The 19,202-nt window shown below is 34.8% G+C and overlaps 1 protein-coding gene across 7 annotated transcripts; it reads right to left on the bottom strand.

Annotated features, from left to right (window-relative positions):
• Positions 1 to 219: 219 nt before the first annotated feature.
• On the bottom strand, positions 220 to 18,659 carry LOC107878056. Of its 7 annotated transcripts, none has more exons than XM_047393782.1 (6): positions 18,514 to 18,646; positions 15,919 to 16,006; positions 15,553 to 15,710; positions 14,282 to 14,405; positions 13,679 to 13,732; positions 13,299 to 13,572 (listed from the first exon to the last, which is right to left on the bottom strand). In XM_047393782.1, the coding sequence occupies exons 2-6, from the start codon at positions 15,985 to 15,987 to the stop codon at positions 13,486 to 13,488; spliced, it is 492 nt and encodes a 163-aa protein (XP_047249738.1). In that variant the 5' UTR covers positions 15,988 to 16,006; positions 18,514 to 18,646; the 3' UTR covers positions 13,299 to 13,485. The 7 variants fall into 7 exon arrangements, with proteins under 7 accessions (XP_047249739.1, XP_047249738.1, XP_016580412.2 ...); XM_016724926.2 differs by having other exon boundaries at positions 13,299 to 13,559; XM_047393780.1 differs by lacking the exon at positions 15,919 to 16,006 and having other exon boundaries at positions 18,514 to 18,659.
• Positions 18,660 to 19,202: the final 543 nt, after the last annotated feature.

The following is a 19,202-nucleotide window of genomic DNA, read 5'->3' as shown; positions in this document are numbered from 1 at the left end:
GTAAAGATTATGTCACTACTCGAACCAGGTCCTAGTTGCGACGGGCATCTCAAATCTATCGAGGACCGAAGACCGCCCCCTGAGCGTATTCCATTATAACCAAGAACACCTGGCAGCGGATGGATACCAATATAAAGCAAGACATGAAAGATAAACTTGAAAGTCTATATAACATCAATTTCCAAAACTATCCATAATACCAAAACCAATACCAAATGACAACCATAATTCCCAAGTCCATATTAGTCCAACAAAGTCTCTAACAAAGCTGAATACTAAAAAATATGTCGGGACATGCCCCCGACTATAGCCAAAATAAATCTAAAATAAAGTCAAAGACAAGGAAAAACAAAGAACAAAATAAAGTCTTTCGAAGGATGGAAGCTCACCACTTCAAGTCAATTCTCGATCTAACCATGAACACCTGATCATTGTGCAGCAAAGGTAGAAGTATGACCAGTTCCTGCATTGCGTGGGGATACAGTGTCAGAAGATGGTTAGAGGTTGGAGCGCTAGCATATAACTCAGGGGTAAAGGAATAAAGTAATGCCATAATCCATAATATGAAAATCAGTAAAAACCAATGCCCAACATCATATGTAATAAGTACACACATATATATGCGGGGGAAAGGAACAAGTCTTAGCGTGAGAGTAAAACCTTAACCTGGACTGTGTAGCTATGTCATCCTAAAGGTACCTATGGGCTATATGGGTTCAGCTCCCTTTGCTGAAAGGGCCCTAGTACGTATTAGCCGTACGTACCGGAGAAAACCCGTGGAGGCTAATGCCATCCCCAAAATATAAAGTACGTCTCATGCACATGGTCACCATAACCAAACCTCACATCGGTAAATATGAGTTTCCAGTATTGGTCGCCCGGGGACCTCCACGTTCCATGGCTTTGCTACCCAACCACTTTTAAGCCCATATTAAAATCATTTACACATTCTCAACCATTTATGAGGAGTCTTTTAATTAGTCATTTCTCGTTGGTATCTTCATACCAAAATTAGAGTTTGCAAGTTTATCCCTTTATACCATATGAAATCATTAAACCAAATTTGACACTAAAGTTTCCAATAAAACCAAAACTGTGGTCACCGGGGCCTTTACAAAACCATTTGAAAACCAAACCAAACTAATTCATGTTCCATTATCATTTATGCAATGCAGGGTTTGAAAGAATAGTCAAACTAGGTGATAAAATTATATTCATTGTCAATTTCACAAACATGTTGAGGGCACATGATTTCCAACACCATATATCAATGCAAAATCATCAAATTGGGGATTAACTATAACTACTTAGTTTAATTACCATTCTCATGCATTCCCCAATGTTTAAAATCATAAATAAAGCATAATTATTACATAATAAACCATAGAAAAACATTTAAACTAATCACATTCACAATCCTCAATCCATAGTTCAAACACATTATCAAAACCATGAACAATAACCAATTTCATTCCATTAATAAAATACAAAAGTATAGGAAAAGAGATACATGCTTTTATTGCCAAGAATTTTAAAGAAAACCACACCCTTATGACCCTAGATAATCACCTTCTTGAACCCTAGCCTTGAGTTGAAAAAAGAATTTTGAGAGAGGATGTTTAAGAGTGAATAACGACCTTCGTATAATGAAAAACTGATGAGAATTGGTCTTTGATGTTTAAAAATCATGTATGGATAAAAAGAACTCACTACCCCTTTTTTTTTTTAACTAAACAAAACAACCGCAAAATGGCATAGGTCTATGTCGCGGACCTCATCGCTGACGCTAGCCTCCATGACACGGACCCTATAGCGATGATTACCTTTTGTTTCATGGGATATCGCAGAGGCTTACTCTCTGTGTGACCCAAAACTGCCCCGAACCCCATTCAAAAATTCTGAAACTCTTCCAGGTTACCCTTTTAACATCCTCAAACATAATTTGAGTCAATAATCGATATTTCAAGCACGGGAAGGCCAAAAATGAAATGCCCAAAATTTTGAGGGTGTTACATTATCCCCTTAGAATCATTCGTCCTCGAATCATGATCTAGGACACGTTTCGCACAAGAATGATAACAACACACCAAAATCAAAAGATAAACCCGAATAATAACAAAGAAGAACAAAATTCATACCTCAAGCTTCTTCATCCATCACATGGAAAAGAAATGGATACTCAGCCTTCATATCCTCTTCCGTTTCCCAAGTTGCTTCTTTCACTTTATGGTTCCTCCAAAGGACCTTTACCAATGATATATCTTTAGTCTGTAACCTCAAACTTGTCTATCTAAGATCTCTATCGGAACCTCTTCGTAAGACATGAAATCCAAGACATCAAACTTCTCAATAGTCACCACAAAGAAAGGATTACTTACGTATTTCCTCAGCATGGACAGATAAAACACAGGGTGAATAGTTACCAAACTCGTAGGCAATTCTAATCATATGCAATACTTTTATTTTCTTTAAAATTAAATAAGGACAAATGTAATGGGGACTGATCTTCTCCTTCTTTCCAAAATGCATCTCTCCTTTTATGGGAGACACCTCCAAGAACACCTAATCACCAATATCAAAATCCAAATCTCTTCGCCGCACGTTTGCATAGTACTTTTGGAAACTTTGGGTAGTCTTAAGCCTATCTTGAATCACCTTCACCTTCACCATAGCTTGATGAACTAAATCAGGACCGAACAACCTTGCCTCACCAACTTTGAACCATCCAATAGGGGATTTATACCTTGTACCATATGAACCCTCAAATGGTGCCATACCAATGCTAGAGTGATACTGATTATTGTATGCAAACTCTACAAGAGGTAAGTGGTCAACCCAACTGCCATCAATGTCAATTATAAAAGCTCGAAGCATATCCTATAAAGTCTGAATGGTAATTTCGGCTTGTCCATCCATCTATGGGTGGAAAGCGGTACTAAGAGTCTTTCTAGTCCCCAAACCTAGTTGAAACAACCGCCGAAAATGAGATAAGAACTTAGACCCCGATCGAAAATAATGGAAACGATAATGCCATGCAACTTCATGATTTCCTGAATAAACAACCTCACATAGTCCTCAGCTAAAAAATTAGTCCTTACTGGCAAGAAGTGAGCAGAATTAGTTATCCTATCCACGAAGACCTAAATAAAATCAAACTGGTTTCGAGACTGCGAAAGACCGGCAACGAAATCCATATTTATCACTTTCATTTCATACAGGCAACTCTATTTCTTGAGATAACCCACAAGGTCTCAAGTTTTCCACTTTCACTTGCTGACATACCATGCATATGGCCACAAAATTAGCCACGTCCCTCTTCATGTTATTCCACCAATAGATCTCTTTAAGGTCGTGATACATCTTTGTCAAACTAGGATGAACCAAATATCACGACCCATGAGCTTCGGCCAAAATTCTGCCTCGTAGCCCATCCACATTGGGAACACACAACCTCCCTTAGTACCTCAAGATACCATCACCACTAATTTCAAAAGCTATCACTTTCTTCCCACCCACATTATTCTTGATTTGTATCAAGATAGGATCTAGCACCTGTTTCTACTTTACCTCAGCACTAAGAGATGATTTTGCAACTTCTTGCACAAACACACCACCATTCTCAAAATCTAAGAGATAAACTCTAAGATTTTCCAAATGGTGAATATCCTTCACCAAATCTCACTTCTCCTCTCCTACATAAGCCAGGCTCTCCATAGATAACCTTCTAAGAGTATCAACAACTACATTAGCTTTACTTGGGTGATAGTGGAGACTCATGTCATAGTCCTTGAGCAACTCAAGCCATCTTCTCTGCCTGAGATTCAACTCCTTTTAGGTGAAAACATACTACAGGATCTTATGATATGAAAAGATGTCAACATGAGCCCCATATATATAATGCCGCCGAATCTTCAACACCACCAACAACAACTCTAAATCATAAGTTGGATAATATTCTTATGAACTTTTAACTGCCTAAAAGCATATGCTATACCTTGCCATGCTGCATCAATACACAACTAAGTCCCATACGAGACACATCATAATAAATTACGAAGCCATCACTACCCTCGGGCAAAGTCAAAATCAAAGCAAAAGTCAATTTATCTTTCAGCTTCTCAAAACTCCCTTCACAAGCATCAGACCATAGAAACTTCACCTTTTTCTGAGTCAACCTAGTCAAAGGTACAACAATCGACGAAAAGCTCTCCACGTACCTCCTATAATAATCCGCTAAACCTAAGAAGCTCCTAATATCAATTGGAGTTGTGATTATAGGCCACTTTATAACCACTACAACCTTCTGTGGATCTACCATGATCCATTCACTAGAAATAACATGACCCAGAAAAGTAACATCATTCAACCAGAACTCACACTTTGAAAACTTAGCATATAATTGTTGATTCTTTAAGGTTTACAACACAACCCAGAGGTGATTGTCATGATCCACCTCATTTTTCAAATATACTAGGATATCATTTATAAATACAATCACGAACAAATCCAAAAACTGATGAAATACCCAGTTCATGAGATCCATAAATGCCGCTGAGACATTGGCCAATCCAAAAGACATGACCAAGAACTTAAAATGTCCATACGAGTATAAAAGTCTGTCTTAGGGATATCCTTCTTCCTAATCTTTAACTGATGATAGCCCAAATAGTGGTCAATCTTAGAGAAATATTTAGCACCCTGAAGTTGGTCAAACAAATCATCAATCTTAGGAAAAGGGTACTTATTCTTCATAGTTACCTTGTTCAACTAACGACAATCAATACACATCCAAAGGGAACCATTCTTCTTACACACGAAGAGAATAGGATCACCCCATGTAGACACACTAGGACGGATAAAATCCTTGTCAAAAAGATTCTTCAACTAATCCTTAAGATTTTTCAACTCAGACGGAGCCATTCTATAAGGAGGGATAGAGATAGGACGAGTGTCCAAAATAAGATCAATCCCAGAATCAATTTTCCTATCGGGAGGAACACCAGTAAGATCATCAGGGAAAACCTTAAAAAATTCACTAACCACGGGAGCAGATTGTATAGAAGGATGCTTGAGAGCAAGTTTGATATGAAAGACCTTGGAGTTGCTGATGTGATCTTAGGAATAAGTATTCATAGAACTCCATAAGGATTAGCGTTGTCAGGGTCTCATTTCATTGAAAAAGTACTTGACAAGTTCAAGCATTTGGATTTTTGTATTGCCAAGACTCTATTAGACGTGAGCTTTGAACTTTAAAAGAATGAAGGTAAAAGTGACTCAAAGTTGGACTACATAAGAATGTTGGAAAGTTTGATGTATATTATTAATTGTACGCGACCATACATAGCATTTTTTATTAGTAAATTAAGTTGGTACAAGATTAATCTCAATCAAACTCATTAGATGGCAATGAAAAGAGTTTTGGGATATCTAAAATATACTCAAGACTATGTTTTACATTATAACAAATATCCAGCGGTAATTTTGAAGGATATAGTGATGTAAACTGGATCCCCAGATCGAATGAAGTAAAATCCACTAGTGGATATGTATTTACTTTTGGTGGAGAATCCTTCTCTAGGAAATCATCCACATAGACATGTATTGTATTAGATAAAGCTGGTGAAGAAACTGAATGGCTCTGAAATTTCTTAAAAGATATTACTTATTGGCCCAAACCTTTGGCACCAGTATGTATGCACTGTGATAGTGAAGTAGCAATAGGTGGGGCAGGAAGCATGATGTAAAATGATAAATCTTATCATATAAGACAAAGACATAATACCGTTAGAGAACTACTCTCTAGTGGAATTATCACAGTTGACTATGTGAAGTCAAATGATAATGTGTCGAATTCACTTACAAAAGGCCTATCTAGAGAGGAAGTTAAGAAATCATCGAAGAAAATGGGATTACATCATGGCGGTAACTCTACCTAGTAGACTAGAGATCCCAAGAGCTAGGTTCAAGGATATCAAATAAAGTTGTAACTAATGATTCAACATTGTCAATATACTCAACACATTCTCATGATGAAGACAGTGTTCAGGAAACAAGGATAAGATTTATGGTTTGAAGTTTCTTAATGGTTTCTAAATTTGGTATATTTGACCAAATAGTTTGATCTACTGGATTAAACTTATAAGAATCACCTATGTAAGTGTGAAGTGGAAGTCGCTTTAAGAAAAATGATAGTAAAGGCCTATTCTCTAAGCTCTCATGAAATTAGAACGTGTTTATGGCTGAAATGAATGAAATCATGGGAACCATAAATGGTAAAAAAACTGGTTGTGTAACTTGTGTTATGTAGGTGTATATTAAAATTCGATGGTTCAACGATATCACATCTACCGATAAACCGAGTGTATCCGATGCAATTTCACAATGAAAAGTTCAAAGGGAAACTACTTATACATATGCAATTAGTGTTTGCTTGTTGATCACATACTTGTCCATAAATTTTTAGAAAAAATAGGCATTCTCCATTCATATGGGAGATTTTTAGGTTCTAAATGATGTGTGAATAGAAAATGGAGAAAACAACTTGGAGGGAAAAGTGAAGTGAACTTTCACTTAAGGAAGTAAAGTCCTCCCACATTGGTGGGAGAATGGAACTTACGTGTGCTTATATTGAGAAACATTCCTTCATGTGGATAGTGAGGAAAGAACAAGAGATGCCTCGCACCGTCGTCGTTGCGCATTCGACTCGACTTTGACTTTGAATTTTGATTTGTCAAATAATAGATCGAGAGATTAATTGCAAATTCTCTATGAAAAATTCAAATGAAAATCTACTTATCCAGATACAATTAGTGTTTTCTTGTTGATCACACACTTCTTCGTAAATTTTTTGATAAAATAGTCATTCTCTTTCATGTGGGGGATTGTTGGGTTCTAACTAATATGTGAATGAAAATAAGGAGGAAACAACTTGGAGGGAAAACTGAAGTGAACTTTTATTTAAGGAAGTAAAGTTCTCCCACATTGGTGGGAGAAAGAAACCTTCTTGTGCTTATATTGAGAAGCATTCCTTCATGTGGATTGTGAGTCAAGAACAAGAGATGCCTCTCCCTGTTGCTATCATCGCTCGCTCAAGTTCTACTTCGGATTTGGATTAGAATTTGGATTTATCAAATGATCGAGAGATTAATCTTTTGGATAGAATTTATTTGAATCTTGGATATGAATGTAGTTTTAATCCAAGAAAACTCAATAGAAATATTTTTTTCCATTTAAGGACTGTCATGATCTGAATCAGGGCCTTGCCTGACAGGTGTCTCAAGTCCCACGTGGATCATAGATCACCCCCTACAACTAACCAAACCAAATACAACATCTCCCAATATCGGATCAATTCCGAACATATAACAAGATAGAATGCTACAAGCTTAAAGAAAGTAAAAAAAAAGTCTATAACCGATAACCAATGACCAGCCAAATAACTGACCAACACCGCTCAATATCCATAGTAATATAAATAACGCCTTATAAACAAAAAACCAAAATCAATCTTGGTCGGGACATCCCTTAACTCTACAGATGACAATAAGAATGAAAATGATAATGTTAATGATAATAAAGGTAACTATCGACTCAAATCTAAGAATGAAAGCTGGTGAAATACCTAAGCCTCCCGGGGAATGAAAGCTGGTGAAATGCCTAAGCCTTCCGGGGAATGAAAGCTCACCACTTCACCACAACACCACAAACCAACGGACTGAACTGATAGACCTAACTCTGCATAAGAAAAGTAGAAGAAGCTCTGGTGCCTATATCGAGGATACAATGCCTGGAAACGGTTAGTGGGGTGAACACTAGCATGTAACTTAGGGATAAGGATAACATAATGTCATGATCAATAGTTCAAAACGAATGCACATAATCAAATGCATATACATATAGATATATCATATGCCGGGATAGAGAACAATACTTAACATGCGCTTTAAAACTTTAGACTGGGTTGACTATCTCAACCGTCATAATATGTACCCACAGGCTATATGGGCCCCAGTTCTCACCCCCTAGTTGGGCCAAAGTATGTGTAACTGCACGAACCGGAGAATAATCTCATATATATGCATGGGGGACTTGAACCTCCCAATCATATACTAAGGTGACCTAAGCATTCGATCATGTAATGATGTATGGGGGATTCAAACCTCCATAATCATGTAATAATAATGAGGGGGACTCGAACCTCCCTAGTCAATTAGACTCCCGCATAGGCTTGGCGGTTTCTAGTAACGGTCACTCGGACCTCTACTTTCACAACTCAGTTACACAACCCCTATTAAAGCCCAATTAAAAACATTTATCACATAATCCTATTCATTGAACCATAATAAACATTTAGGCATACATTGTTGATATCTTCATACCAACTATACTTGCAAGGTAATAACAACATGCCAAAACAATAACATCACTTGGGGGAATTCACAACCCCCTTGGTTTAATTATGCAATAGTTTGAGAAAACACAAAACCCATAAGGTTCAATTCAAAACCATAATGCATTATTTCAAGGATAATTCTATTCCCCCATTTCTCAAAACTAAAACCAACTTTACAATATGAGGTTAAGGTTATAACCACTTCAAAAGTCACAAGTTTAAGGAAACATACAATTCCTTAGTTCATTCACCATACCCATGAACCCACAGTTCAAAACCACAATGAAAGCATAAATAATCACATGAAAAACATTGTTCAACAACAACCATTCAAAACCCTCAACCCTTGTTTTTAAATCACATGCTTTTACAATTAACAATGAGAGAAGAGTAACATGCCTGAAATAACAAGTTTCACGAAAGGAATTCAACCCTTAAGCCCTTAGATGACATACTTCTTAGAAACCTTAAGTATGGCTACTTGAGAGAATTGAAGGAGCTTTTTGAAAGAGTTTTAGTGAGTTAACAATGCTAATGGGATCCCCAATTGGGTTTTAAGTCGTGGGTTGCAATTGGGGTTAAGGGAAATGTCCAAAGTGCCCTTAATGAAAAGACTGAAAAATTATCGCAAGTAACTATGCGTTACTATACGACTCATATAGACATATTACGACTCAATACCTTAAGTCGTAACCAAGACAGTTCCTAGGACACCCATATACTTTTGACCCTATGACTCAATTGGTACCACTCGTCATGGGACCCTATGACTCGTAGGGTCCAGTCGTAATCAATACAGAACCCAACTGGGTAAACACTGGATATCCTAAGATTTGCACCCAACGACTCGTAATAAATCCTTATGACTCATAGTGAGCCACTCGTACTCAGAGCAGAACTTTGATACTAAATTTCTAATTTGGTTACGATTTGATCCCAATAACTCGTCATGGGTCTTTACTACTCATGTCCCCAAGTCATACCCAGGACATTAACTCAAACATCATTCACTGGATACCTTACAACTAGGGTCACCTAACCCGCCAAGACACCCTACGACTCATAGGGTGAGTCGTAGTTAGGACAGTGAGGATAAAATTGTAGAAATTTTCAAGGACCAAAAACCCAAGGCGTTATAGAGATGCATTTCGAATGAAGTGTAAATGTAGTCACAACGCACCTTGAAGGGATGTGACCCTTTAAGGCAAGAGACATACTGTTTCACGCGTAAAAGTGATCTGCACGCACACCTGGTAGCCTGAGAGCACAGGTCTAATGCAGACATCGCTAGAATGTGCAAAATGTCACCTACGGTTGCAAGCCTGGAGCAGGTCCAACGCAGACCCGACGCAGGTCCAGCATAGACCCAACGCAGGTAGCTTGACATTTTAGAAAAATTATCTCTTTTCGTGAACCATTGCTTCCTTTCTGAATAGACATTTTATGACAATAAATACCTGAATTTTTCCTCAGGTTAAGGTACAATTTTGAGTTGAATAACAATCTTCTTCTGCTGTTAAAAATTCTTGTGTGATCATTAAATCGTTAAGTGAGTTTAAAGTGAAAATTTGAGGTACCGCTATTTTCTGAAAGTGAATCATTTTATCTTGGGAGGAAAGATTCCATTAACTTCGGCTATGTGAGGGAATAAATTCCTTAAGGACACACCGTGCATTTGGTAGGCTTGATTCTGTCTTTTTCTGCTTTATCTTCATTTCTTAAAGTTGATAAACACTTCATTTTGATAGTTCTTTTAACTATTCATTTGAAGTTGTTGGAACTTTATTGTAGTTCTTGAAGTTGTTCTTGAACTTAGTGTTGAAGTTCATATTAAAATATACAAATTTTGTACTCGAATATAACATCGGGAGCACTAACGATGGCAACTCTATTTAAAAGAAAGATAGAAGAATAATGTGTTAGATTATTTAGGTGCGTAAGCGACTTTCGACTGAACCACGTCAAACACACAATATAGGGTTGGCATCCTCCAAGAGGGCAACTGGTATCAATCAAATGGACGTGGTATTACGAGTCCAAGAATAATATTATTCTATTGACCGCAAGACAGTCTCTGTACCCTATAAATAGACACCCTTTCCTATTGTAAAGGATTCGATTTTTGTTCATCATTATTTTATAAGCAATATAAAATCTCTACCTTGGTTATGAAGCTTTTTATATTTTCCTTTAGCGGTGTTACTGTTTTCTTATTGTTATACTCAAGCTCGGTCATATCTTGTCTATAGCTGAAAGGACTTAGTACTCCGCTATCGCTACAAATTTGTTCTAAATCTTTGACTTTTTCCGTTTGTTCGGTCTTTCGCTTATGTTATTTATTTGTCTGCAAACATTTACTAGTAATTCAGAGCTAAAACTGTAATGCATGCTTTTGACCTACAAACATCTAACTGTCCCAAAACGACGCTAACAGTTAGCCAAAATGAAAATAGTACTGTAATATGTTAACAATGCGTCTGTTTTTAGTTTTTTTAAATGTTCTGCGGTCTCATTTGTCATTACTGAAACACGAAAACTTCAAAATACTTCTAACAATCTGGTCCTTCATTTGAGCCTCAGAGTAATCCAAAATATACAACACACGCTAGTCATCGATAACCTGAGCTCTAATTTGCTCCAATGCCCCAAAATGACTAGCTCCGCCACTAAAATTGTACAAAATTTAGTAGAATTTTAGACCATAACTATGAAACAGTAGCAAAAATGGACGGCAATTTTGAGCGAGTTTTGAATGGCAAATGCTATAAGAACATGCCCAGTACGTACAACAGATGAGGACTATAAGCTAGTGTCAGCATTAACGTATGAGAGAATTTTATCTCATATTAAGTATCCTCATCTATTTCATCCATTATAACTCCATTTAATTTATTAAGTTTCAAATAGTAATTGCTTTGTTCGTCCATTATCATTTCACTCATATGGTCTTATTTCATTTCACTCATGGTGCATCAATCTATATTTCAAAGTAACCGAAACACTGATATGGAATTTCAATTAATTAAACTCAATACTCATATTCAAATCAAGACACCGTTCTTCCAATATTGCACTTCAATTACTGTAAGGAGGTGGGGTGAAAGGGTGTTATGTTTGATGTTTGCCGACAATGACTATTAATCATGACAATTACTTCTTTACTTTTTTGTAAAACGATATAAATTTTAATTAATATTTTTTAATCAAATTAAAAAAATTACAATTATAAATCTTTTCATTAATTTTTGAATATCTAAATTTTAATTTTAAAAAATAAATTAATCTAATCTAATTTAGCTTTGAAACTTAATCAAATTGACTCGCGAAAAATGAGGGAAGCAATTAAAAAATAGAGGGAGTAAATAATCATCCGTCTATTCCAACTTGTATGACACACTTTTCTTTTTAGTATATTAAAAAAAAAATGACATAGTTTTAAATTTAGTAATTCCACCGTTTAAAAAAGAATGATCTAGTTTGACTTGACACGGAGTTTAAGGTAATAAAGAAGACTTTTGAATCTTGTGGTCCTAAATTAAAGTTATGTCAAATGTACCAAAATGTTCTTTAATCTTGTAGTCTTAAGCATGCCACGTGGAAATTTGAAAGTAAAGTATTGCCAAAAATGGAAAAGGGGTTATTCTTTTTGAAACATATTAAAAAAGAAAGTAGATCATTCTTTTTTAAACAGGGAGAGTAATAACTTATCTTTAAAAATACTTTCTCCTCCATCTTTACTTGTTCACTTTTTTATTTAGGATGTTCATCAATACTTGTCTAGCTTATAAAAATAATGAATAATTTATTAATTTTTGCCCAATTTACGCTTAATATTAAATACGATTCATAATACATTTTTTAAAATATTAAATTTATTATATTCAAATTATAATATGGTAAAATTACTCCTATGATTTACTACTTAATTCATGTGCCAATGAAAAGGTAGACAAGTAAAGATGGATGAAGAGCGTACTCATATTACTCTTACCGAAGCAACACAACCTTCTATTATTCATTTTAGACCAAAATTTTTCTTTTTTAAAATTTCGTGTCAAGTCAAACTACATCATATAAATTGAGACAAAAAAATATATTATAATTTATTTTGAAAATATAAAAATTATTTAGTCGACTGAAGGAACCTAAAGTTCTTTGTCAACACCTGCAACCAATTTGGTGTTAACAATATTACTTTTCTCAGATTCACTCGAACTTGTGAAAGCAATGATCGATGGGCACAACATGTACACTAACATCATTCATGAGTATCATTCATGAGTGTAGGTCCATTCGAAGCAGCAGGAGTCAGCCACATCTACAGGGAGCAAAATAAGGTGGCGGATGCTTTGGCTAAGGAGGGTAGCAAGCGGAGCAAGTTGGCGTGACAACTATTTTGTTGTCTCTATCGGATAATATTTTGACCTTTGTAGACTCGGACAAAAAGAAACTACCTTTAAAAAAATCCATAAACCGAACTATCTTTGACCTAGTTGGCGGGGCTATGGCCAATGGTATGTCTAGCACTACTTTAGCTGGAGCTACACCTCCGCTACCAAACTCGTCATGTCGCTCTACTTAATTTGCATTTGAATGAACTCCATTAAACCAAAAAAAAAAAAAAATTACTTTTCCAGCACATGAAGATGTCACGTCGAGTCTATTGTAAAAATTTATATTTGTCCTTTTACTCTTAAAAGAATTTATATTTACCTTTTGCCATATATATATTTTTTTTATATATTTGTCTTTATCATTCACCTCTGATTACATATTTATTATTTAATTATTAATCTTATGTCCGTATTTTTATTATTCAACTAGATGGAAAAGCCCGTGCAAGCATGGACCCAACAATAACTGTGAATTTTATCATTTTTATTACTGGAAGGAAGACACTGCATAATAATATGTAAATAATTTATAGAAGCATAACTAATTTTTATTTATGAACTAGTTACATACAAAAACTATTAACATGCAGGTTTGGCACACTAAACTGTGATTGTTACATCAAAACACAAAAAATTTATTTATGTAGCCAACTATATAATGCTGGTATAGACAAGCTAAATTCATCTGTACAAGCTATATCATGTGATGAAGCTGGTAGAGGCTACCAAAATGTAGTTGTACATGCTATACCGCCTATGCGAGTAGTCGTCACCTGTGATAGAAATCTAAGAGAATTGAGAAGTTGTAATAAAAGGGAGCAAGATCATTCTAGTTACCTGAATGCATTGAGTAAATAGATGCAATAAAGGGGAGCATGAGTACTATATTTACCTGTTGAGATTGAGATGATGCGAATGTTGAAAACAAAATGTCATTTTTCTGCAACTATACATAGTTCAAAAAAATTTCACTTAGAGTAGAATATTTCAAAGTAGTTGAAATTTCTGATAATCTATATGTTAGACCTATTGAGATTTGAAATGACGTGGAGATAATCAACTTACATGAATAGGCGTGATGACTACAACATTTAACTGAGTTTAGTTAAAGGGGATGTAGATTACAGTAGTAAAGTCAATTTTGAAAGTATTGTTACTTTTAATCTTTTTTCGCTGGGGTAGGTAGATTGATTTTCTGCCTCTTACCGATATCTTGGGGAGAAAGTGGAATTTCTGCTTTAGTGAAGGACGTGATAGCTAGCAAACCAGATTTTTGATCAAAAATCTGAAGAGTGGCTTTTGTAGTTGGAGCATAAATAGTTTATGAGCAAGCTGGTGATTTATACGGGCAATAGACAACGTTCGTTGCTAAGTTAAAAAGGAAAAAGAGAGCACAGTAAGTAGAAGTCTGCCTAATGTAGAAATTTTATTTACTGATAGAATCAAATTTTCAGAAAATGAATTTTTCTATTGTTAGTTGTATGTATTTGTGTACCTGGACAGCGACACGTTCATATATTTGTTCGATAGTTAAGGAAAACATTCTTTCACCCAGCGTTTTTGAGATTGTTACCATAATCGTATCGCTGGCATCCATGATGTCAAGCTCGAAGTGGCACCTGCGATTAAAATAGAAACATAACTCGTGTGACAAGTTCTTAAAAGGAAAAGATAAAAAGTAGGAATAGCGAACTTTCAGCCGTGTAGATATGCCGACATAGCGAATTTACTTAACCAAAAGAGAATGTGGACATATCCTACGTTCGTTACAAGTATTTCCATAATTCAACTGAAACGTAACTGAAACAACTATCTGAGATGTGGGAAAATCAAATAGCAACGCTTTTATATAGTTTTAGGTAAGACTGAAAATCAGATTTTTCCTTTCTACATACAAGACAGTTTGTCTTTGCAACTCAAGCAGTCTTTGGAAATTTTTTCGTCTCTTTAAACTTGTTGGACATGATTATTTGTAAGTTCTTTGTATATGTGCATTTAGCTTCTTACAGCTTTCTTGAGGTGATTTCTAGGATTTTTTCATTTCTAGTTGACATTTGATACTACCACAATCTTAAGTACCTTGAGATATCTTCACTGATCATTTTCCTTTGTTATGTAGAAGGGTGTCCATATTGGTAACTAAGTTTTGTCAGTTGGTTTCATCTAATAAATTGATTGATCTCTCACTTCTTAAGTCCTATCATGTTCTATGATTAATTTCAGAGAGCTATCTTTGACCAACTTATTAGTTGAAATTCAATGTTTTGTTTAAATAGATTTAACAAATTTACATGATTAGATAATATTTTTTGCTAAAAATAAAGCCTCTTTCATCTACGATCTTTTGATTTCTTGTCGAACCTCAACTCTTTTCAAAAGCAAAAAATGGGGAGACACTGTATTTAGTACTGAGGCAGCCTCAATCACAATTTTCATCTAGTAGCAGCACTGGACAAGCTAGTACTAATAGTATTAACAGAGGTACAGGTTTTGTGGTCTGAAATTTAGGGTTTCATGTCATTTGGTTGATTTTGTTAGTCAGACGGATAATAATCAATTTTATTATCTTCGAGTATCACAGGTCAAGAGCCACAACCCACTGCTGGAGGCTCACGGAATCATATCAGACAGATTTTACATTGTTGTCCTAGAAACTTTTAAACTCAGTTGTTAGTAAGAGTCTTTTTCAAGTTTTACCAAAGAAGGGAGGAAAAAGAAAGTGCACAGTAGACTGTGTACACAGGATGTGGTAGTTGCAGTAGTTACCTGCGAACTAATAGCCGCTCTAGCTTACAGATGAAGCATCGAATCAGTTTTTTTGTTTTTGTGCATACAAAGTGACTGCAGTTTGAGCAGGTGAGCAAGAAAAATGACTGGAGATGGTTAGGAAGTGATATTTTGGCTTCCATAAGAAAAGTTTGTACCTGCAGTATTAATGTAGAATAACATTAGAAACTTCTATGAAGATATTTTACGTGTACATTGTTGTAGGCATTGATTTTTGTTTGTGATTGTGTTGTATATGTAAGGTTATTCATTTTTTGTCGGGTACGGAAATAATTAGTACATGTATATTTTATGGAGTAAACTAAGCATAGATAACAACTCTAGAATGGTGGATATAGATAGTACTTGATCTTCAATAGGTACAAGATTTAGCGAGGATGATGATGAGCTTCTTAAAGTGTAAAATAGCAACATTTATTCGTTGTGCTTCACCCTGAAAAAGATTAGGTTAAATAGTAAAAATATTTTTATACAACGTTAGTAAGGGGAAGCAAGCTAATGTATACCAGTTCATCAGTATAGTAACCTGTACATACTGAGGATTTGTTACGATTGTTGACTGATATCTTGTTGCCAGTATTGCAAAATGTTTATATAAGGAGAAGAATTCATTGCGGCAGAAGAAGCTGCCGGGCTTTGGTGTTTTGGAAAGAAAATTGGGAAGGCAAAGTTAACTACTAACATAACTCATCTAATTATATCACACAGAAGTTTGAACCACCCATTCCAACAAAGAAACAGTAAAGGTAACATTTAATTTGCTCTCACATTCTACAGCTTCTACAATAAAATTTTGATGGTTGATGAATGACACTAATATACATACACATACTTATAACAAACTGCAACAACAAAACTAAAAGTAGCATCACAATAAATATCCAATAGCACCTATAAATGTCTGCCCTCATGCATGCTCACCTGAAGCCCTCTTGACTAAGAAAAAGCACACAAGTAATTAGCAAGTGAAACTGTACACAACATATAATTCACTGTTATGTACCAAAAACTTTTATTCAGTGTGATGTTACAGAAGAATTTACTAACCACATCTTTGATTATAGTTGCACAAAATTTTAATATAGGTAGCAATTGCCCAATGTTCATCGCAGCCAAGTTTAGCAACGTAGTATGGCATGAACAACTACATTTTAATATTCTATACTAACCTTTAATAATCAGCCGACTTAACTACATTTTTGTATTTTGATATAAATACAAGATTCTCAGAATGTACAGCTAATTTATTTTTTTCACTTTCATGAAAAATTGACCTATTTTTCTAACCAAATGATATGATATTTAAAAAATATCCTAATGTTGATGTAGTATGCAGAAGAGAGATATCCACTACTTTAAAATATTGGATTTGCAAAATTCAAATTAATTAATCATTTATCAGAATAAAGTTATTGTCTGCCTATGAAATGACTTAGATTACTTGTCATCAGAGATTTACTATCAAAGATGTTCAAAATAATGGTTGGCATTCATTTAAGTCGTGAGTTTGTAAATATATCTATTCAAAGACTAAATGGAAAGATAGACGGAATACTAACCAAGCAATTTCTATACAGAGATTTACTTAATGTAGATAAAGAAATACAACAGCAACAACATTTTCAAGTATAGTCCTACAGGTGGGGCCGAGAGGGTGAGGTGTACGCAGTCGCAGATCTTACCCTTGTGCTTGAAGGATAGAGACGTTGTTTGCGATAAACGATCGGTTCGAGAACAGGTTTGAAAAGACCGCAAGAGTAAAAAGCAATGATGTAGATAAAGACATAGATATGTTGAAGTCGTTAGTCTATTCTGCTTCAATTTAATACATCCATCATAGTTATTTTTAAGATAATAACTTTGGGAATGGATGGGGAATGAACTTCAGGAAGAATCAATTGGTCAAGAGAATACTCAGTAAGTGCTTAATCAATTTGCTACAGTCACATAAACACAGTATACAAGAACAAGGAAAAAAAACACAACATGACCTGAACGTAGTTGCACGATAAAGATTAGAAAACAAAAGTAGCGAAATACGTGTTGAGAAAACCAAACCATATAAGGGGGCAGCTAACCTGAAAACTATAAGTGACCTCACTTATAGAGTTTCCTAAATAGCAGTGTTAATAATGAAGTTTATATTATACAGAGATTGTTTTTTTCCTATTAATATATCCTTTACTTACCTGTTCAAAAAATTATTGAAGTCTAAGAGGCACATTTGGAAAGAATAAATGTCTTATAAGGTAGCTGACTTTCTTCCTTAGTCTGTAGTTAAAGAGGCCTGATTCACTCGACATAATTGAAAATAAGGGTAGCCAACCATGTTCAACATGCTATTTGTGCGAAAAGTAATCAAAGAAAAACAACGAAACAAACCAAGGATGCATTTACCCTGTAGTAAGTCTATTCTTTAACCGATTTTGGACATACATGTTGTTGAAAATTTTCTAAAACAAACGCCGACATATCGCAGCGATAATCCTCTAAAGAAACAAAGTTCACCTTTAAAGCTACGGAAGCTAAAACACAGACACCATTACAGAGAAAAGCAACGGAATTCAAACTTCAAAATTCTCAAAATTCTACTTTTCAGTGAAAATCTTTAACACAATGTCACAGCCCTTTTAACTTTTTGACAAAAAATTTTAATGCAAACAAAAAAAATAGGACAAACCTACAAATTTCACAATCATAAGCACATAAATCAGTAAATTTTGCTGCTGAAACTATCAGATCTAAAAGCGCATACCATCAGATAGGGAACATACATAACAGATGAACAAAATGATTGAAAGAACGTATAATAAATCAAGGAGAAATTCACTCAGAAGAATGCACGAGGTAGGAAGAAACCAAAAATAACAATATCCTATATAGAAACGAAGGAAATTCCAAGCCAAACAACCAAATTCAAAAATAAAGCAATGAACTCACAGAGATGGTGAAATCACAACGTTTGAAGTAGAAAATTGCTCTAGCAAAAGTTTTGAGATACGGTAAGGATGCCAAAAGATATACAATACTTTCCATCCGATTGACACATTTAACTTTGACAGAATTATTCATGGACACGCACCTCATTAGTCAGATAAATAAACAAGGAAAAGACTAAATTAGCCCTTGGTGGAAAAGATGGAAGTAGCTAAGGGACATAGGTCAAGTCAACTCGATTTTTCATTAAAATATAATCAAATCAATAATGTCCGTTTTTTAAATCTATAAACCAAATCAAATTAATATACAATCAATTTTTTAATTTCGATTTTAGTCGATTTTTTCGGTTTTCTCGATTTTTTACAATTATAATGTGATTGAAGAAAAAAATTAAATGTTTTCACTAAAAAGATTGAAAAAAAACAATGGTCATAGATTAGTTTCGATTAAAATTAAGTTGGTAAATTACAAATACGTCTAAACTACTATCTCTCAAAGTAATATTATGTGAATACCCAGTGGTTCAATTTCTTAGTCACTACAACTTATTAAAAATTTAACTCCATAAAGTAATTAACTATAACATAATTCCATAAAAAAAAAGAGAAAGAAGAGAAACAAATCTAAATCACAACTTGACGAATGAATGAACAAAATGTAAAGTGAAGCAATGAAGAGTTTTAGATTTT

Source organism: Capsicum annuum, chromosome 7, assembly GCF_002878395.1.
Source record: "Capsicum annuum cultivar UCD-10X-F1 chromosome 7, UCD10Xv1.1, whole genome shotgun sequence".
NCBI classification, from domain to species: Eukaryota; Viridiplantae; Streptophyta; class Magnoliopsida; order Solanales; family Solanaceae; genus Capsicum; species Capsicum annuum.
Note: the sequence above shows the minus strand (reverse complement) of the source record. Positions and strands in the feature narration are given on the sequence as shown.